This window comes from Streptopelia decaocto (assembly GCF_964273445.1).
Source record: "Streptopelia decaocto genome assembly, chromosome: Z".
Taxonomy (NCBI): Eukaryota; Metazoa; Chordata; class Aves; order Columbiformes; family Columbidae; genus Streptopelia; species Streptopelia decaocto.
The window spans coordinates 18,471,502-18,494,239 of NC_138657.1; the positions used below are offsets into that span (position 1 = coordinate 18,471,502).

At 41.3% G+C, this 22,738-nt stretch overlaps 1 protein-coding gene across 2 annotated transcripts in view; it reads right to left on the minus strand.

Moving 5' to 3' along the window:
- The window catches only part of SH3GL2 (SH3 domain containing GRB2 like 2, endophilin A1), a 96,104-nt gene that overhangs the window by 18,163 nt on the left and 55,203 nt on the right, over positions 1-22,738 (minus strand). For both annotated transcript variants that reach the window (XM_082075487.1, XM_082075488.1), the window contains exon 2: positions 3,467-3,535. In XM_082075487.1, coding sequence (XP_081931613.1) covers positions 3,467-3,535 — 69 coding nt within the window. The remainder of the gene's footprint in view (positions 1-3,466; positions 3,536-22,738) is intronic.

Consider the following 22,738-nt stretch of genomic DNA (forward strand, 5'->3'; position numbering starts at 1 on the left):
CTGCCATCTGCCAGTGCTTGCTCGATGCTTCACATGAAGAAGCTGAAGAGATCTGCCAGCCCTGGCAAAGGAGAGTGATGGCGAGGGAACAGAAGGCCAGGGATAGGCAAAAGGAGCATGCCCACTGCCTGCAGAAAAGCTGGCAAGGGACACAGGGCCAGGCGGGGAGCGTGGAGGTAACTGATGAGTTTACTCCATTCTCTTCTCAACTCTCAGTGCTCTTATCTCCTCAGCTGCCAACCCACGCCGCACATGAGCACTATGTGGGACTCATCCCTGGCTGCTGCCATGTCCTATTTTCCACTCTAAACCTTGCATCAGTTTTCTGAATCTTCGCTAACATCTTCCAGTTTTGAGGGTAGTGCCTAAACTTGTGGCACATTCAAAGGGAAGCTATGCAGAAGGAGAGAAACCAACTCTGCAGTAATTTTGCTGGAAGGAGTACAAAAGATATGCCCTTCTCCATTCAAGGTTTTTTCCATCTCACTATACAAATGTACAGATAAATAGCTTCTGTATCTCTCCATCAGAATTATATATCACATACGTACCCTACAAATCACCTAGCAGTAGCTAGTGTTAAAAGATTTGATAGTACCTTTCAAAGTCAAAGCCAGAAAAAAACTGCCCATACTGATCTTTCCAAATGAAATATTATCATCACCACACATATCTGTGCCTTTTTTTTCCTGTCCCTCCATAGAAACACTCAGTGCTATCACTGCCAGCCTCACCAAGCAGTCTGTTGGGGAGTTAACCCCACCTACACAAGACATTATGCCAGTGGAGGCTGCATAACAGGATCTCTGAACCTACCAATGAATATTCCAGTGCACTGTCAACTCCCTTCGGCAGACAGCTCTTGCTCCTCTTGACTGATGCTCACAGAGCTGAGAATTACAGGCACCCTTTTCCATTGGAATTATCATCTTGTAGACAGACCTTATGTCAGTTAGTGATAGCCTTGGCTTCAGTGATCACAATATTATGGAATTTGGAATCCTGCTGAGCATGCTGAAGGTTAGTACTAAGACATAAGTTTTAGATTTCAGAAGATCAAACTTCAGCTCACTCAGTGCTCAGCTGGGAGGAATTTCATGGGAAGCCTCCATGAAGGATAAAGGAGCTAGTGAGTGCTGGGATTTTTTCAAGAATGCTCTCCTGGAAGGACAAAACCAGTTCATTCCCCTTAGAGGTAAGTATAGTAGGTGAAGCAGAGTCCCCTTTGGCTTAACTGAGAGCTTCTGAGTCTGCTCAAAACCAAAAGAGAAGCATACCAGAGATGGAGGAGTGGATGAATACCCGTTGAGAACTACAGGGGCATTGACAGGGTGTGCAGAGGTGCAGTTCAAAAAGCAAAAGCCAGGCTCACATTGAAATCAGCCAGAAATGTCAAAAACTACACAGAAGTGTTCTTCAGGTATGCACACAAGTAAAAACAGAAAGAAAATATTAGCCTGCTGTTAAACAGGAGAGGTGACTTAGTCACCAACAACGCTGAAAAGGTAAATGTTCTCAACACTTTCTTCACCTTGGTCTTTAGCAGCACTGTTGTCCCCCAGGCCTTGGGAATAGAAATCCAGGTTCACACTAACACAGACCCACTGTTAGTGAAGGAAAAGTTGGTATGGGAACCAGTACAGGTGCTTGACTCCTACAAATTGATAGGCCTTTACAATATCCACCCAAGGGTGTTAAGAGAGCTGGCTAACAATGTTGTGAGGTCACTCTTCATAATCTTGGAGAAACTGTGGAGATCAGGGACATTCCAGAAGACTGGAAGAAGGCTAATGTCACTCCAGTCTGCAAGAAGGGCCTAAAGGAGGATCCAGGAAATTATAGTCCCATTAGTCTTACTTCAGTCCCTGGGAAGGTTATGGAATGAATGCCCCCTCCTGGGGGCTGTCACAAGTCAGATGAAACACATGACTGTGAAAAGCCAGCACTGATTCACAAAGGGCAAGTCATGCTCAACAAACCTCACCACCTTCTATGACAAAGTAACCTGCTCGGTTGATGTGGCATAAGCAGTGGACATTGTCTACTCGGCTTTCTCCAAGGCTTTCAATACAGTTTCTCACAGCCTCCTCCTAGGGACACTGATGCATTATGGTCTAGACAAGTGTTTTCTGTGATGGGTGAGGAACTGGCTGACAGACCATACCCAGGGGGTGCTGGTAAATGGCTTCTTTTCAAACTGGCAACCTGTCATGAGTGGGGTCCCCCAGGTATCGATATTGGGTCCAATGCTGTTTAACTTCTTCATAAGTGATCTGATGATGGCATCAAGTGTACGCTGATGAAGTTTGCCGATCACACCAAACTGAGTGGGGTAGCAGACACTCCAGAGAGGAGAGCCACCCTGCAGGATGGCCTGGATAGGCTGGAAGAGTGGGCTAACAAGAAGCTTATGAAGTTCAACAAGGACAAGTGTAAGGTCTTCCACCTGGGAAAACATAATCTACGAGTGCAGCACAGGCTGGGATCTACCAGGCTGGGGAGCAGCTCTGTGGAAAGGGACCTGGGAGTCCCAGTGGACAACAGGCTCAATACAAGTGAACCATGTGCTGCTGCAGCAAAGAAAGTCAACAGGATGCTTGGCTGCATCAACAAGGGCATCATAAGCAGAGATGAAGAAGTCATTATTCCCACTAAGTGCTTGTCAGTCCACACGTGAAATATTGCATTCAGTTTTGGTCCCTGCTATGCAAAAGAGATGTGGACAGGCTAGAGAGGGTTCACAGAAGGGCCACCAAGGTTACCAGAGGACTGAGAAATGTGTCATAGGAGGAAGGGCTGAGAGAACTGGGCTTGTTCAGCCTTGAGAAAAGAAGGATTACAGGAGACCTCATCACCACGTTCCAGTATTTAAGGGTGGCTACAAAAAAGACGGAGATTCCCTGTTTACAAGGAGTCACACTGGGAAGACAAGGGGTCATGGGTACAAGTTACTTCTCGGTAGATTCCAATTGAATATAAGATGGAAATTTTTCACAATGAGAACAATCAGCCATCAGAATAAACTCCCCAGGGAAGTGGTGGATTCCCCAACATGGGACACTTTCAACATTCAGCTGGACAGGGTGCTGGGCCATCTTGTCTAGACTGTGCTTTTGTCAAGAAAGGCTGGACCAGATGATCCTCAAGGTCCCTTCCAACCTGGTATTCTATGATTCTATGATTGTTTTCAGAGATCCTGTATAACAGTTTAACTGAAACTAATTTGTAGTTGACATCAGTCTCAATCTCTGAACGAAATATCAGCATTATAGAGAGTGCCATATATTATGTATGCCTTGGTTAGAAAACAAAAAGAAATAAGAAACTGCAAGATCAGTCCTGCTGAATAAAAGTTAAGTCTTTCAAAATTATTTGAGTGATTCAGGGACAAAAGCTTTGAAATTCCTGTCCTAGAAAGGAAAAATGAATGGTAAGAATGAAAATATGCATTTGTATTTAGACTTACCCTTTCCATTTCTTTGAAGTCATCATCTAGCTTGGTTCCTTCTGCACCTCCTACTTTTTCACTCACTTTCTGCAGATAAAAAAACAACAACAAATAGATTCAGCAATAAATGAAAAATCTAGTCATCATGTTTTCCTGGAGAAATGTTTTGCGACTTTTTTTCCGTAAGTGGGTAGAACATTCAGACATAATATTCTTTCTGAAAAACTTATTTCAAACGCACTTTAACTCAACTTAAACAACCAGAAAACACATTACTGCTTAAGTCTCAGAGACCAAATCTTCTGCTGATGTTAGAAGTACATACTATACTATGATATCTTTGCAAGAACAAACCTGTTTCGTTGTTGAATTAATGTCTGTTTCTTGGAACTTATCAAGCAATTAATCAACAATGACAGATCTGTATTCAGTAGACAGAAATATCCGTGGTCATGTGTGCTGATGAAAAAGGAGGTGATTTCATAGAATGAACTGGGAAAAGGATCAAGGTACTAAAAAAATTGTCAGAGCTGAAAAATGGCCACAACTGCTTTGTCCAGTGTGTATAAATGCAACACCAAGAGTAATAATCACGGCTAAGCACAAAGCAAGAAGCAGGTCCCAAGGCCTGACCCCAGCCAATCGGAAGGTAACAGGCACTCATGCCTGAGGACTCTCAGAAACATACTGACTCAAGCCACAACCAGGCCTTCACTATTAGAAACAGTGTTTATAAATTAAATAGATAGATAGATAGATAGATAGATAGATAGATAGATAGATAGACAGACAGACAGACAGACAGACAGACAGACAGGTAGATACGAAAAAACATACATTCACACCATGCAAGAGCATGAGGTTCACATGAGTTATATATAAAATACCCAGTTGACAGACTTATTAATATTAGAAAGAACAAAAGGGAACTTTGGTGTCATGTCTTTAGCAAATACTCTGGCTTTTTTTATAAATTAATCTGTTTGAAAAATAACTGGAAAACGATCTTGTGCTACCATTTCATTTCCCTGATTCAGTGGACACACAGAACTGAGCTTCCACTTACTGTCAGTGAAAGTGACAGTAACAGATTTGAACAGTAACTACTATGCAGCACCATTCAAAATGGATTTTAGCAATTGTACTGTCAGTCACAAACTGTTTTAGTGGTGTAATTCCTCAACTAAGTCAGGTGCATACGATCCAGTGAATGTACTAGTCTTTCACTGGGCTGGTATTTGTCATAGGAAATTAATCAGATATGGGGGATTGGACTAGATGATCTTTTGAGGTCCCTTCCAATCCCTACATTCTGTGGTTCTGTGATTCTGTGATATGACTTTCTGTTTTCTGTCCATTTTTAGTTCTTTGTACCAAACCCCATTTATTTTTAGAAACATCCCTAGGTGTCTCAGAATACTTTTTAGACTCTTTTAACTAAGCGCAACTACTGATTTCAGTGAAGTGACTCCTGCAGTAAATAAGGAGGAACAGAAGAAAAATTGTACTTTTTTCCTCTTGGTTTTGATCACTGTGTTAACTCTTCTATAACTTTCTTTTAGCATAACACCCACAGTAAATCACTCACAAGCCATTAATAATATTCAGACATTTGAATAACTTCAAATTCACTCCAGTTCTCTCCAACAAAGCTGCAAGTGCAGCATGGCCAAGCACTTATTTATGCAGGCTATAATTATCTGTACAATAGGAAATGGCTATCAGCTCTCTTTGTTTTCTGTCAGCTCCTTGCAAATTAGTAGCCAAAATGGTAAACTAATAAGACATCAATACTACGAACCATCCTGAAAAAAAACAAATAACTTTACTATATATTTATCCCTTCTTTCCTATACAGAATAGATGTGCAAATCCATACAGATACTCTCTTGCCATTAATCTGAATGCAGACAAGTTTCTGTGGTCTGTATTACTGAATTTGTGCCTTACAGAGATCAGTCAAGTGCCACAAAAAATCATGGATTTCAAGCTCAGTGCTGTTAGGAACAATTCTGCAATGGACAAGGGACAGATTCATTGTCCTAAAAGGTGCTATTCATTTGCAATTTCTGTGAAAAATGGTAACAAAGGAAGCAAAAATACCAGAAGCTTTCTTCACCAATCCATGGACGAATCTTCTGCAAATGGACCTCCTACTACAGATGATGTGGCAAAATCTGCACAGGAACTTTCTACCACAAAGATTTCAGGTCACTGAAACAACAGCATGCAAATACGCTGCTACTTAAATATTCAAAACAGGTTCTGAATAACTGAAATTCAACTCTAAAAATACAAAGTACCCAACGGTAATTAATGTTCCAGCCCTTTTTAGCTGTAGATTTACTTTTCACCACTTTGAGATATTTTCATAGTTGACAAGGATTTTCAAAGTCATGGCTTATCATCTTCAGAGATGCCCTAAAGATCCCGTCTCACATCTACAAACCACAGCAATTGCTCCTTCCCTTCATATTCGTCTTTACTCTAGCTGAGGAATGTAAGACACTTAATAGTGCAGCTCTGTAGTCTGCTGGAGTGGTCACTGCTAACTCAAAAAGGCAGGTCATTCTCTCCCAAACATGCCTTCTGGTTTTGGTCACTTTGTTATTATTAGCCTCACAATTGCAATCACGAGTCACTGATTTAAAGTGACTAACAAAACTATTTACCAAGCAGAAAACTAATTTGAAAAGCTATGGGTGAAGTATTGTTACAGACAACAGAGGTAAGTCAAAAGAGAGAGAAGAGCTGTGAAGACTTCAGCCCTTCTGGAGCTGGGTGACTTTTCTTTCAGGGTAGGTACATCATAGGCCCTCAAGGAAATATCTTCAACTCCATTATCCAGAAGAAGATCTGGTTTGGAAAAGCACAGGCAAACCACAGGAAACGAACAGCTGAACCAAAATCCCACTAGGAATTTTAAACACTGGGTTCTTTTTCTTGAAGGCCACAGCCACTCAGCAGTCACAGCTGAGAACTCAAATTAACGACTTACGAAAATTTAAGAAAAAAAATTAAACTCTCAGAAGTTCTTGCCCCTTAGGACAGAAAGGGGAAATCAACCCAGAAGACGATATTAAGCGCCCTTTGCAAGGCCATATATTAAAGTGGTTGGGTGGGAGCACCGGGCCCGAGAAAGGCAGACAACACATTTGCAAAAGAGCCCACATCAATGCCATAATTGTATTGACTAAATTCAGAGATATTTTTCAGCCCATTGCTATTAATCCTCCAAATCAACTGCTAAAGCATTTCATTAAGGCTACTGCTCCACCATTCTCTAAGACTGTCAGATCTGATTATCATTTGGCACAAAGCTATGCCAGCTTACATCAGCTGAGTATCTGCTCTCGTGCTGAAGATTCAGCAGCAGTCAGAAACGCTGCCAGCCAACACCTACAGCTAGCCAGAAAATAAAGTCTCCTTTGCCATGTCATTTGAGTCAAGGTTTCAACATCTTCATTCTTGCTTTACAACAGAATGAAAATTGGGCCCTCTAAGTTGTCTTTAAAAACAGAAATATTACATCTCCTCCTAGTTCAGGCGTGTGGAAGAATCAAGACCTAATATGACACCTCAACCAACATTATTTAGTTATTTTGTGACTGCGCCTTCTCTTTCTAATGTTGATTACCTATTCCATCTTGCCTCCAAAAAGCCTTTACAATAAAATTATCATTATAATATCAATGTATTTTCTTTAAAAAATAAAGATTAAACATACAAACATTTTCTGTGTGGGCAAAAAATGTCATTAAAATATTTTTGTGCATCAAAAATACACATTCCTTTTCTACACCTAACAATGTCATGTTTTACAGTTGGCATCTCTGTATTTTCTATGACTGAAAACAAATACTATGTGCCTGAGAGCAAATTCCAATTTTATAAAGTTCCCATTTCCACTCAGGCAGAATATTAACATCTGCTGGTCAGAATTATTTCAGTAGGGATGATAAAAGTGGCATGAATCCTACATCTAGGGGAAAAAATAAACTTGCTTTTTCCCTAGCAGATAATATTAAAAAGGCAGGGGTTTGGTAAATGCTGACAGGATCTGGAACATAAGCCATAGTGACAGGAGTGTGGTTTGGTAGATGAATTTCATATGAAACAAGACGACTTATTAGGTCTTAGTTATGGAGCCATTTGTTCCATTTTTCATATAGTTGACCTTATTTTTTTATTATTGTGTCATAATGCAGCATGTCACACAGGACAAAAAAATGCTTGTGCAGTCACTACGAATATGCTGAAAAATTCAGTTGCCTTTTGTAGAACATACTGATGAACACTTGTTCCAGATGTCACTCTATGTTCCACAGGTTTCTATAGTCCTTCCATGTGGTTTTCGCCTTTTTGACTTTCTCCTGTCACTGTAAGTGTTAACGTTCTGGAAGCACAGTGACAGAAGTAACTTCAGGTTTGCTAAAGATATTCCAACAGGCTCTAAAATGCTGTGATGCGTTGTTAGTTTTGCAAACACAACGACGACATAGCTGACTTGTAAAAGAAACTAGTGAGAAACACACATTTTAATGGGAAGAAGTCTGTGTACACATGGTGAAGGTTCGCCAACACTGTAGGCTTTTCAGAAAGAGAAAACATTTGAAACAGAATATAGATAAAAAGCACAGATTCTAATAAAGATATTTTCTGGTTTTGGTTCTGTCACTTCACGTGCTAGAGTAAGACAAAACTGCCACTTGCAGGCTAATTTTTCTGTCTGTCTGATTCTGCAGAGTTTGGCATTTATGTTATCAGAATTTGTTATCATAGAAAATACGTGACACCTCCAATTCAAATTTATGGCCCTGGTTCTCTGCAGATAACAAAGCATCCTTCCCTTGTGGCAAATCACACCCTCAGAAATAACAGTAAGCCACACAGGAGATTTTCTGGTGATTATAGATACATTAGAATCAGGACTAAAAGAAAAATTACAAACAAACAACAGTAACAAAACAAACAAACTCACAACCTCAAAAGCATATAAATTAGCTGTACTTCAGACTTCTCCTCCGTCACCAATTTACATCAGAATATGAAAGAAAAGAAGGAATTTTGCCAGATTAGTCTGGAGATAGCTTATCTCCAGAAACATTAAGAAGCCATAAAAAAATCAGTGTTGGTTCACAGTACCTTATTCTGTACCAGAAAGGAAATTAACATCTGATTTCAACTGAGGTAGAGTGATCTTGCTGAAGCTTTTCCAGGACAGCCATCTCAACATAGGAAGTCCCCATTTACAAGCCAAGTGATCCAATATCAGTACTCATGGAAAGCTTCAGGAAACTCAAGAGATGTGACAAATCTCACCAGAAGCCAGAAGTGTCTGATTGGCATTATACTTATATTGCACTCATTTTTTTTAGAGAAACTGAGCAAACCCCATACTTTCATTAAACACAAAACATTTCCCAAGACACAAAAGCTTATCACCCTCTCCCCTGCATTTGGAAAACTTTGATTTTTTTTTTTTTTTTTTTTTTTTTTTAATTTGTAAACACCTTGTGCAAAGCAGGGACTGTCAACAGGATATGGCATGACAATGCAGGACAAGCCACTTCAGTGGTAAAACAAAAATAGGATCGCAGCTTATCATACATTTAAGATATGGTAATGTCCATTTACATTACGTTAGTAAATTTCTCTTCTTCAGCTGGGATGGCTGCAAGGGCAGTCCACAATGCTAGATGGAGCTCATCAGCAGAAGATCCTTCCCTTGCAGAACTGAGAAGCACAGTGACTCCACTGCTACCACAGAAGCTGTAAGAGGTCATGAAGACAGCGTGAAAGGAGAAAGGGAAAAAAACTGAGAGAGTCACAAATCTCCATGGGACTTAATTGTTTATTTCCTATTTGCACTCAGACTTTGATTATGCCAATGAAGTTTTGCTTTCTCCTTGACAAAATGAAGAAATATACCTGTCTAGCACGTGGGAAAATTGCAAGCATTAATTCGCAGCGGTTACTGCTTGCCATCAGGAGCATCTCTAACAGAAATGTTCATGATGTAGTTAAAGTAAGCATCTGCCAGACAAGCCTGAGATTATCTTTTCCTTTTCTCTCCTGTCACTCAGCAGCTATATTTAATCACAAAATAACATATTGCCCCCCCACCGATAGCACTGAAGTCACTTTCTCCCTGCTATAAATCTTTGTTCACCTGTTCCACCACAACACTACACCAGCCACAGGGTGGCTGGGTTTTATCCTTCCTTAGAAGTTCTCTTTACTCTGCTCTTGGATGCAGAATTTCAACAATGAAGTACCTTTTATATACATGTGCAATAGCTTGGCATTGGTAGTCCTCATGGCTGCAAGTAGCAGGGCCCATAGCCCTGTTAAGAGCTCCACTAGCAGTCTGATGGCAGGTCAGAAGCCAGGGAAATTGGCTCTAGATGTGACATACATAAGACATAGGAACTGGCAATGCTGAAGACAAGCCATTCCTAAAGCTTGTCCAGTCATGAAGGAAATTCTTTGTGGGATAGGATCTCCAGTAACACCAGTGACAGCCTGGAGCAAAAGCAAATTGGCTCAGTGGAACTATTTCTCCCCAGGAATGGTAAAAAATGGTCAGGATCCCAACCTCCAGCATTGTTGCAATGTAAGAAATATGCATTGTGAACCTGTCCTGTGTTGTTATCTCCTCATTTAGAATCAGTTCCTAATTTGCCTTTTTTTTTTCAGCTAAAGCTGTCAAATGGACGGGAAGAGGGTGTCTGAATCAATCCTTTATTTGAACAACCTGACCTAGCACTTTGCTTTCTGACTGCTAACAAGGACCACACTGCAGAATTCCTGCGACTCCAGCATCACAAGGGGAGTCACTCACGTTCAGCACTAGCGCGCAATATGGAAGTGTGCCGCAAGCTTCTGCACTGACAGGAGTTGCTGCAGAGCCTCTGCTGCAATGCCACTGCATCACATTGGGGGCTGTCCACTGGTAAGGGAAACAAAGCAGGTGAGAGCAGGGGAAGAACTGCTGAAGAAGTGCTGGTGTAGCAGTGCTCTGAGCTGTACCTCTGTATGGAAAGTCCCTGCAGAGAGGCACCTGCCATGATCAATGAGGTTAGTACTATCCTCGGGCAGACAAAAATGTAAATCAATATTACGCATTGCAGTGACAGAGGTGTGCTGGCAGCTGAGACACTGCAGTGCATCCACAAAAAACAGATAATCCATCTCACGCATTTAAACCTATTACCAAATTTTCTCATGTTTACCAAACACACTTTAGGAGGTCAGTTCTCTGCAAAGTTTAAGTTCAGCCAGAAGGCTAGTCACCTCTGCAGTTCAGAATGGCCTCAGGAGCTGGCAAAGAGAAACTGGCAAGAGCTCAAAAGCTGTAGAAAGCTGAGGACAGTAAGAACACTGTGTGCTTTTTTAACAGTCTCTGTCCCCAGCGGGCTACTAATATGAGAAACAGAGAAGAAATTGGCATTGAAAAGGTGGCTGTATTAGGTAGAAGATGTGCCAATCTCTGTGGGTTTTTTTCTGCAGTACAGAAAAGGAGCAAAGGATCTATTCCCACGTTTTTCCCACATAGTATTTCTACTTCAGATGACAACAGTACCATGACCCAGTCCCTTTAGTAGACCTGTGGACAATAAAATGCTGACAAGTTCTTTACTTGTGCGCAAAGGTATCAGGATTCAGACCCACAATCTTGAAGAGTTCTCCACACAGCAGCAGCGGGAGCCCTGCCCCTTACTGCACTGCCGCAGTGAAGGAAGACATCTGTGCTCTGTTTCCCAGACTGCCAAAAATTTTGGTAGCTGCTTGAGTGTCTCTTCAGTGTAAGCGGCTCACTCAGCTGGATGGTGATGAGGAAATTCATAGGAGAACCAAAACTAATACAAGTACGCTAACAGTTTTCGAAGTTCTCAGATTTCTGCCTAGAGGGGTGCACAGGACCAGCTTTCTCATCTGGAACACCATCGATTGCCAGCTCCTGACCTATCATGCTCTATTACTATGAATAAATAATGGTTTTGTATTTTAGAAGGAGAGTGTAAACCGTGAAATTACACATTCATTCAAACCTTCATACTTCTCTCACGCCTTCAAAGCAATTTTTTATGAAGCTTTAAGGTGAAGATGTTTCCTCTGGGCAGACAGAATCATAGCTTTAAATTTTCTTGCTGCACTTTCAGGCAGGTGAGCTGTGGATCTTAAAACCATATACAGTGGTGTATGACAGTGCATAGAGCAAAAAAGAGAGGAAGAGAACACAATCCAATGTATGCATCCAGCAAGCATCCTAATCTGGAGCCCACGTACAGCATGCTGATGGATTATGATCCATCTGATATCAACTACATACATTAGCACATACTTGCTCTGTCCACATAACTTCTAAGTTCATCAGAAACAATGATCTTTTCCTGCCTACTGCTTCACTTGGCACTTGCACACCTCGCCACATAGCAAACCCAATCTGGGTACGGGTGACAGGTGGCTTAAACTGTCCCATGGTTTCTTAAATGACATCACTGGACTGACTGAGCTCACCTACTCCATTTCATCACAAACCTGTGCTTCCTGCAGCAGCGGTTTAAGCTGCCAGCTGGGAGGCAGAGTTCACATTCACTCCTCACGAAGAATAACGTTTAGCCTTGGCTACTGATCCAGATAACTTGCATGCACTAAATGTCAATTTTGCAAAACAGTAGAGTATTTCACATACAGGCATAGCAGGTGAAGATTGCTGAGGCACAGTCTACACCTTCCTAAGATCTCCACAATACATGGAGTGCAAATACCTGAGCAGCATTATGCAAGCAGTCATGCAATGATGTCCTTTTGATTGGTAAAGCAGACTCTAGTATACATGAGCTTGTTAGGCAAACCAATTACTCATTTTTACATTTATTAAAGCTTGGCAGATGTTTCAATTTCTTTCTCTCAGTACAGGAATGAATTAAAGTTTAGCAAAAATAAACAGGACGTGCTCAGGCCAACAAAAAATGGCAAAATAACATCATGAGCAATTTACAGCAATTAAATCCCATGTAAGGCATATTTAATAGCTCTACATAATGTACACCGGTCTACATGCCTTCTGCTGGGTAAAAGTCAGCCTAGTCCTTAGCACCTGGAAAGGCAAGAATGCCAGGAACATTCAGAAGCTGCTAGAGGCCAAGAGAACAAAACACAGCTTAAATATGATTCACCTATTTAACAGCTGGACAAACTGCACTATTGTGAACTCATCCCTTCTACACTTCAAAGCGCATCTGCTGAAATCTGCCAGTGAATTAATTGTTATCTGCCAAAGACAAGATGTTAAAGGGAGTTTGTGAGGGAAAGCATGTCTATAAGCTGTTGCTGGTACTGATGTACATTTTATTTCTAGTGTTCCTATTGCCATGTGTAAAAGGCTGCAGTCTGTACAGTAAAACAAAGTGCCAGTCCAAAGTATCAGTATGTTTTCTTATGTTGTTGGCAGTGTTGATAATCTATTAACTACACATAGAGCAAACCAAAGCCATTCACCACTTTCAGTTTAATAGCAGCACATTTAGAAATTGCCGAGATCAGTTTTAAGATCTAACACTTTTACATGAGCAGTACAGAAATTCAGCTGAATGCCTTTTCCTTAAGTTCACATCCTGTGTCTCACACTCACTGTGTAACAGCAACATGTGCCAAAGCACTGGCTTGTTGTCCGCGGCAGGAAAGCCCTACAGTACAATGGGAATGCTCGGACAAGCTCTGGGTATTTCTGGGATTATGCTCTTGGTTGATTGAAACAGTGGTGTGCCTTTTTGTGCTTCTGAGATGCACACAAATTAAAAAGGAGAAGAGAAAGGGGACTGGATGAGTTAGGACTGGATGAAACACATCCAGATATTTGAAAAAAATCACAGATGGCACCACTTAGCCTTACGCTGTACTGTGTACAAGCATGCTGCACAGCACAACGGCCAGTAGCAGATGCAGCTTTGGTTCTGCAGTTGCAAGGTCAGCAAGGGAATTCTGTCAGAGTCCCTGGCAGAGAGAGGGACCAGGCCCTTCCTACCATAATGAATGCATAGCCACAGCCCTAGGGGATTAATATTTAAATGTGAAGATTCCATTTTCCTCCTTTCACTACCGTGTATCAGTTAGCAGTGAGAGGCCATGGTTCTAGTTGCTGGCTGAGGTTAAAGCACAACAGTCCTTTTTGGCACCCAACATGGGGCAGGAAGGGTAGGATAACAAAAGACCTGACCAGAGAGTGTTAAAACAAAATGTATTACATGTATTTATTATATTAGTACAGTAGTCACTGGACACAATGTTGTTTTGTTTGCCCACATCACTGTGCTATGTAAATTCTTACATGGCCTATGTATTCCCTGTGGTGCTGTTTATCCCCTCTGGGAGAAGGACCAGGATTACCACATTGCTGTCTTGTGTAACATCGACATATGATATGATAACATCACTGGTCACGAGGCTAAGCTGGGATTTGTGTGCAGCATTGCCGTCCTGTCCATACCTCAGGTGCTTCATTAGTATCTATCTTCTGTTGTTTGATACAATAATACAATTGGTTATTAACAACTATAATGCAGTAGTTCACAGTTACAACCCACTAATATCTTTGCTTTAAGTACCATTTTAATTGATCAATAAGAACAAGTGAAAGCTTTGTCTACTCTAGGGAGTCTTTTGCAAAAACACCTGCTTTATGGCTAGAATTACCCCTGGCTCCCGCAGGCCTTCAAACGCTGCAGTGTGCTGTCGCCAGTTGGAACAACGCTGCTTCCAGCCCTGCTCAGAAGTTTTCAATGTGCAAAACCAAGTGATGTACCAACACCTGGACTCGCAATACAGTCAGCAAATGCAGAACTCAACCAGTTCAACACTTCTCTTTCATTAGATAAGATATAGTAAGGACAACTTAGAGCTGAAGACGGCTGGCAGAATTTTAAAAAGCAGTAGCATGGTGGCATGCTAAATTACACTTACCATTGCACATGGAAGGTGGTAAAGAAGGAATGAGTGGAAATATAGATACAGGTTAGGTATGAACATCCTAAATATGCATATGAAAGCATTTTGATCTTCTAAATTTAATACAAATGTGAAAGGTCAGAATTTATTCACACAAAATTAAATTCTAGCAAGCACCATGACAGTATGCCACCTGTTTCCTAGGTTATCCTCTACAGGATAATGGCATTACAGTATCCAAAAAAAAAAAAAAAAGAAAATTTGTTCCTTCTTCTTAAGAATAAAGAACTATTTGTGTCTTGAGCTTCTATATTCCCAAGAACAATTTGGTGTGAAATTTGTGGTATTGTTGCTCACCATGCAGTCGCATCCTAATGCAGACAATACATGAGTAGAAGTGAAGTTTGGTGGGTTTGTTGTTGTTGTTGTTTTTTGTTTGTTTTATAATAAAAACCATATAAATATACAAAATATATATAGAGACATGTACGTTGTAGTGTTTCTCTCTTCCAACATTTGCTAATGGCAATACAAATCCAAGGATTTTGGTGGTTGACAAGTGCCTAGAACCAAAGCTGAGGAGTATGGAAACAGAGAAGTCATACTGGCTTTTGCAATATCTCATTTTTCATACTTCATTTATGCTAAATATGTCACTCACTCTGAAGTTTTGTAAACTGGTGGACAATAAACAAGCCACGTTGTGAATATGCACGATCCTGTGAATAATATGTTCTCTGTGTCCCAGTGCATTAGCTAGTGTGTGAAATGACAATACCCAGAGGAATAAACCATTTTTATATCTTCTCCTTAAAGTATGCATGAGCTGGGAGGGAATCTACAAATCAATCAAGTTCTGTGTTCTGATTATGACCGGATAATCTCATATAGCAGCCACCCAACGCAAATATAAGCATGAACAAATGCTAAACAAGACCTACAAAAAGACAAGATTCTTGACATACTGATATAGCAGCACTTCTCAAAAGACAAAAGAATGCCACACACAAACGACACTCTAAAAATAAGCTTGGTATAAGAAATATGACAAACCAGGGCAGATTTTAAAAATTGTATGGGTACACGTACTAGTGGTACTCTCAAGACTTCACTTCTTACTCATCAGGCCTTAGGTTCTCCATTCCCAATATGTGGGCCATGACAAGGTGGGCCATGGCCCACTGAATCCTCTCTGTGTTAGACACTTTCAAAAGAACCACATAGGAAAGCAAGCTGTGGCCTTGGCAGTGATGGGGGAACAGGAGCCTGGAAAAGACTGCTTTCCAGCAGCACAGACTTGTTCAATAAGACAACTAGTACTGTCACTACACTTCTGAAAGTGGACAGCAAGTTGTGGACGGGGAATAGGAAAATCAAGGCCAACAGCATCTTCTTTTAAAGAAAGCATAATGCACAGGCCCAAGTCTGCTTTCTAAGGGCAGAAAGGGTATCCCCAGCTATACACCATCTCCTGCTCTTCACAACAAACACAGCAGTGTCTAGTGGTAGAGCTGTCAGAAAAATCATTACAAGCTCTCATGACCTGGTCATCATCCAACCATTTGCTTTCATTTCCAATCACCACATACTACACTAGAATCTGTTCATGCATCAGTTCCGCCACAAGTCACCCTGACTTTGTATTTTCATGGTTTTAGCATCAGTACAAGTGGAGTCCTTTGCTGAGATAACCTGGCAGCACACTCCGCTCTCATGACTGACAACCTATTCTATTTAGCACAAAGTGGGGGGCTGAGAAGCCTTTGCTGCTCTACAATTTCATTCTCAAGCTTATCTTACCACAGCACTGCCACTCTAAGGGATAATGCTACTTTAAATTACTGAGGAAACTGAAGAAATAATTACTGTGCTTAATGAAAAAGAACATGTAATTGGTTGTTGTAACAAACATTGTACTTATCTTTAGAAGTAACTGATAAATTTCTAATTCTTACTTGCTGCATAACATTATTTTGTGAGGCTGGGTTTTTTTTCCAGTTCACTTTTCCTTTAACATATGAATTTGCTTCTGTCAAACATAGCAAAAAGCAAAATGAATGGTTAGAATTGCAAATGAGTGTTTCCTTCTCTTATGCTGCAGGAATATTAGTGGGGAAAAAAAAATGCAACAAATCAAACAGTTTAGAATAAGGACATTATGCTCTGAATAGCTTGTCAACAATAATATTACTATGATCATAAAAGTTGAAGCTAGAAAAATAAATCAACCCCAAGCAATTAAAAGTTCCAATTCTGCTGGCCTGATACAGTAAAAATTCCTGTTTAAAATTCAGATAAATTTTACCTCTTTTTAAAAGACTGCAAGATTGGGACCAGATGTACTAACCATACGAGCTAATTGAGCTAGACATCTCTTGAAAGGAGGCTGCCAGTGTTTTTGTGTTGCTGTTCTTTGCATGAAGACTAATACCTACTTTTCCTCAACTTTTCTCTCTCATGCATTTGAGCTGTATGTCTGCCTGGGTAAAGCCGAAGCTATTTTTCTGCAGAATATACATCATCATACTAGATCACTCTATCAAGACTATAAGCTTGACACTCCTCAGGCACTAGTGCTGAGGAAATGTACACCTTCATTTTGACAGGAAAATGCAGTGAAATTTTTCCAGCATCAAACTGCCCAAGGATATGTCTAAAAACCTCCCACATTCCTCATTACACAGGAGCTTCATAGCCTCCTGCAAACTGCAGACAAAAGCAGTTAAAACTGAAGCTATTATGACATTGGGCATCTTGTTTAAGACCATCAAGGAGGTGACTGATCCAAGCTCTGTTTAAACGGCTCAAATGATATAGCATGACAATGACTTGTTCCTTCCTGGGATCTCTTCCACATAATAGCTTCTGATCAGTGAAATGCCCTTTGTAAAGACAGTTGGGAACACATAAGATCAACACCTTTAATAACTGCAGGAAGATTTTTATCTTTTAGGACATGTGAATGATAACTAGACATAGTGACTGCCAGTATACTAGAGAGTAAATTTAGAGATGTTTAGGAATTTGTCAAACAGTTAGACAGATAATGCAAATTGGTAAAAAATACTTTTTTTTTTTTTTTCTGACAGGATTCTGCCAGTTTCACTACGACCTAGAAACTGTTTTCTTCATGCCAGGATAGAAATTCTGTTCAAAACCGGACATAACAAGTGACTCTGCAAGCTCACCCAAAGAGTCTCTTTTAAAACATGGGTCTGTGACATCTCACAGCCTTAGCTGTTCAGTAAAAAGGTTATGCTTGGCTGAATTAGCGTTTGGAGGCGAGGGAAGGGGAGAAGAAGGAAGTTGCACAAAGTGGAGGAGGTCCAAAATGAGAGATTTTGTGTGAAAATAATAGTGTATATTTAAGTAGGCTGCTCTCAGCTTTTTGCACAAAAAATTCCTGCTACCTCAGAACTTGCCTGTTTTCAGTGTTGTACAGGTAAGGAAATTTTCTGTAATCTTGGATTGAGAAAATCATGTTCTTCATTTGATGAATGTGTACCTTACAGAGTTTCTAAGTATGTTTTGTTTCCAACAGATGTTATGGAAGACACCTTGCTCTGGAGGTTTTGACAAGTTGGTTTGCCAACCCCTTTTCTATCACAAAATTGACTGTGCTGAGAACTATGGCAGCAATTAATATGTGTAGGTTATGAAGTAAGGTAAGAAGGGTAGAAGCTAACATTACAAATGCACTATGTGTGAATCCTTTCATATGTGTAAATCAAAAACGACCACGCCTGGTTTGCCTTACCATGGTATCAATGAGGTTTCATTGGGTGAGTCCCACATAAGGAGGTACCAGAAAGAGCTACAGTAACTACACATGAGAAAAACAATTTGTTTGTACGGCAAAAATATCAAGGAAAATTCTTCATTATCCATTATCTTAATTATTTAACATTCCTTAATGTAATTACCCATTAAAATCCATTCATCTATAGCTCTTGAGAAGTTAAAGGATCAACTGTGCAAGGCAAAGGCATTCTGGAACTCATTACAGAGTTTGCTGCTGCTAGGACAAACCAAATCTTTCTTTCTTTTGTACATTACCACAAGTTATAAATTATGTATTTCAGTTGCACTGTAATGAGATTTGTTATTTACTTCATGGTAGCCTGCTGCACCTAATAAAAGGTTTTAGTTCTAAATCATCAGCTGCTACAAAGGATAAAATGAGTGCCAATTTTTCGCGGCAGAATAATTTTCCAACTTCTGTGAGTCTCTCCACTGGGGAAATTGGTAAGGGTTTTCAGACAGGCTTTGCCGCTTTGTGGAGATGTTCAACAAATGCCCCAGTGCAGTGCATAGGATCGCTAGGTTTTACCCCAGGGGCTATGTGTAAAATCTTTTAAGGACTAAGTCAACAAGTGAAACCTCAGTGTCTAGACATCCCACTCTCATGCTTTTCTTAATTTCTATACGCCTAATTACCTGATGGAATTACTTTGACCAGAAGAGGCAACAGAACTTGTTGATGTTAAGGATGTTGACAAAGCTGCAAAATTGTCATTAGTATCAAACATGTCTTGTTTGGCATGGCTGAGGCATATTATGCATGTCTGCACTGCATAATGCAGCCCCACATCAAAGATACCCAGCTATCCCCTGGAAAGCAGGCTTATCAACAAGAGCACAGCACAGTGCTGTGGAGAGCAAGTGCCCTCAGGTGTCCAGGGAAATGGTAGATGTTGTCCCACAGGAGGCAGTAAAGGAAGGCAAAGGACTGCAGTAAGCCTGGCAGGCCCTGAAGGTCAGCCACCTCTGACCACAAGTGCGGTCTCCTACTCAGGAGAACAGGCAAACACATCAGGAAATTGGCTTGGCTAAGCACGGCACTCACAGTTGTGCTTCAATGCTGTACACAAGAGATGGCAGCAATGAGAGGCTACAAAGAAGGAGTATAGGAACCTTGCCTGGGTGTGCAGGGGACTATTTTGGCAATCTTGAAAGCTCAGCTGGAGCCAGAACTGGCAAGGGACACCCAGAGAAGCAGGAAGAGCTTCTATCACTGTATTAAAAGAATAAATTAGCCAAATGGAGGCCCCTTGCTGAATGGGGTAGGAATTACTGCAAGGGGTACAGATAAGGCCAACATACTTGGTGTGTTCATTGTTTTCATTGCCTTGGTGTTCACCCAAGACGTAAGCCTTTCATCCTTTTTGCCACAGTTCAAAGAGGAGAGGAGCTGCTGGGAATGGAATAAATCAGGGCTGTCTCGAGAAAATGTGATGACTATGAATCCACATGACCAGATGGGCTGCATGCATGGCTGCTGAGCAAGCTGGCCAACGTCTTAGCAAGGGTGCACTGTATTATTTTGGAAAGGTTATGGAGACTGGGGAAGAACCCCTTGGTGAAGAAGTACAAATATTGCACCCATCTCCAAACAGAACAGAAAGACCGATGCAGAGAACCACAGCCTCATTTTGGTCCTTTACAAAGTCATACCGCATGTCCTCCCAGTAGCCATTTCTGGACACATGAAGGAGAAGAAGGGACTGGAAATAGTCAGTGTGGATTTATCAAAGGCGAACCAATCTGCCTTCTGTGGCAGAATGACTAAATCTTGGCACAAAGAAAGTACAGTAGATGTCACCTACAGTAATTTTACCAAGGCTTTTGAGAGCATCCCAGCAATGAGGCTGAGATGTGACAGTCTGCATTGTTGATGAGTGAAAAAATGGCTGGATCATCAGTTTTCACAGGTTCATGGCTAGTGGTTCATACTCTGCCTGCAGGGTGGTAACAACTGGAGTTCCTCAAGGGTCTGCCCTAGAATCTTACCAATGTTCATCACTTATCAGGCATCTGGCTGCCTGGGAAAGCAGTTCCAGGGGACAGCCCTGAGTGCTGGCGGGTAGTGAGCTGAGCCAGGGCCAGACATGTGCCTGGGCTGCAACAGGGATCAGCAGCACCAAGGGTAGTGTGAGCCTGGCATGGCCCTGTAAGCACAGTGGCACAAGCTGAAACACAACAGGATTCAACTGGAAACAAGGGGAAGCTTTTTCCCCAGAAGACACCCCAGCAGTGGAGCTGGGGCAGCAGCCTATACCAGAGATCCCCCAATGTGCATCTATCATGGGCTAGAGCTGGAGCACGAAGCAGTATAATAATTTCACTACTGTGACAGAGACAATGGTCCTTTTGAGCAGGAATTGCTTAAACTCAGTCTTCAAAAGTCTTGGTTTTCCTGGTACTTGTGGTGAAGTCATTTACAGAGCTAAGATTTTGGTTCCCATTATCAAACAGGCTTTAACAGTGAGTGTAACTGTGCCTAAATCCTACTGAAATCTCTTCATCAAATTTTGTGCCATAATCATGGACTCACAGAATCATTTATGTTGGAAAAGATCTTTAAGATCATTGAGTCCAACCATTAACCTAGCACTGCCAAGTCCCTCACTAAACCATGTCCCTAAGCACCGCATCTACACATATTTTAAACACTTCCAGAAGTTAAACACTTCCCTGGGCAGCCTATCCCAATGCTGGTAGCTCTACCAGTGGAAAAAAAATTTCCTAATATGCCATCTCAAGTTCCCCTGTCTCAACTTGAGGCCATTTCCTCTCATTCTATCACTTGCTACCTGGAGGAAGAGACCAACACCCTGTATGCTACGTCCTCCTTCCAGGCGACAAGGCGACAAGGCGACAGCGACAAGGTCTCCCCTCAGCCTCCTTTTCTCCAGGCTGAACAGCCCCAGTTCCCTCAGCCATTCCTCATCAGACTTGTGCTCCAGACCCCTCACCAGCTTCGTTGCCCTTCTCTGAACTCTCTCAATCACCTCAATGTCTTTCTTGTTGAGCAGCCCAAAACTGAACACAGGATTTGAGATGCAGCATCACCCATGTCAAGTACAGGGGCACAATCACTAGTCCTGCTGGCCACATTATTCCTGATACAAGCCAGGTTGCTCTTGGCCTTCTTGGGCACCTGGGCACACTGCTGGCTCATGTTCAGCTGGCTGTCAATCAGTACCCCCATATCCTTTTCTTCCAGAGAGCTTTCCAGCCACTCTTCCCCAAGCCTGCAGCACTGCCTGGAGTTGTTGTGACCCAAGTGCAGGACCCAGCACTTAGCCTTATTGAACCTCATGCAGTTGGCCTCCAGCCGGTCCAGATCCCTCTGTATGGCCTTCCTACCCTCCAGCCAAGCAACAATCCACCCAACTTGGTGTTGTCTGTAAACTTACTGAGGGTGCACTCGATTCCCTCATCCAGATCATTGATACAGAGATTAAACAGAACTGGCCCCAATACTGAGCCCTGCAGGACACCACTCGTGACCGGCCGCCAACTGGAGGGTATACCCATCCAAGCCATAATGACCATCTCATGTCCCTTTTCTCTGTGTCTAGTTGTGTTTATGGATTACAACCCTCTTGTTAGGAGTACTGAATTCTGTAATTAAGAACTGTTTGACTAACCAAACTGTGGAAACACCAGTATATATAAAGCAGATATGGTAAGGTACCAATTTTAAACATCCTACCAGACTGGATGTATCAGATGATCTCTGCCTAAAACAAGAATAGGATGCATCAGCATCAGAAAACAGCTCAGGGAAGTTTAAGAATCTTTTGGTAGAGAAAGTAAATTGGAAAGATCTGAATTTAAAGTGATCATTAATGCAAAACTACTACACAAATTTGTATTCAAGCTCAGACTCTGTTCCTAGAGCCCAGCTGAACAGTATGCACAGAAATGCAACATACCAAATCATAAAACATTTTCTACAATATGAGGAAGAATTACTAGTTATTGCTGTAGCAACTGCTCAGGACTCTCCTTTGATTTATATCTGCATGTCATCTCTATTAAAAAAAATTATTGTTAAAGAGACAAAGGATAATATTTTCACTGTGTGGGTCATTGCTAATCTAATTTTTAATTGCTTTCTGCTACAATGCAACTGGCAGGTGTCACTGATTTGAATAAAAGGTATTTCCTGACAGGCAGCAGCTGTTGCATTCACGTAATGCATGTAAAAACAGACCTAACTTCTTGTCTTCAAGCTCATTAAGCTGACTTCCAGATTAGGCCAATTTCAGTAGCAATGCCAGTGGCACAGGTTTCCTAAATTAGCTTGGCTCAAATTAAATAATTAGAGGAGAAAAGCTTTTGAGGCAGCAAGGCATCACTATGCCATAACTGTGGTGCAGAGCTACAGAAGTGTCATCTTGAAATACCTGCACAAAAAGAAATCTGCTGGCTTCAAGGCTGATAAACACCAAGCACTACTGGATAATATTAAGTTTCAGAAGCACAGTACATCATCTTGTACTGATTCATAAACTGTGAATATACATTAAAAAAAAAAAAAATCGAAGA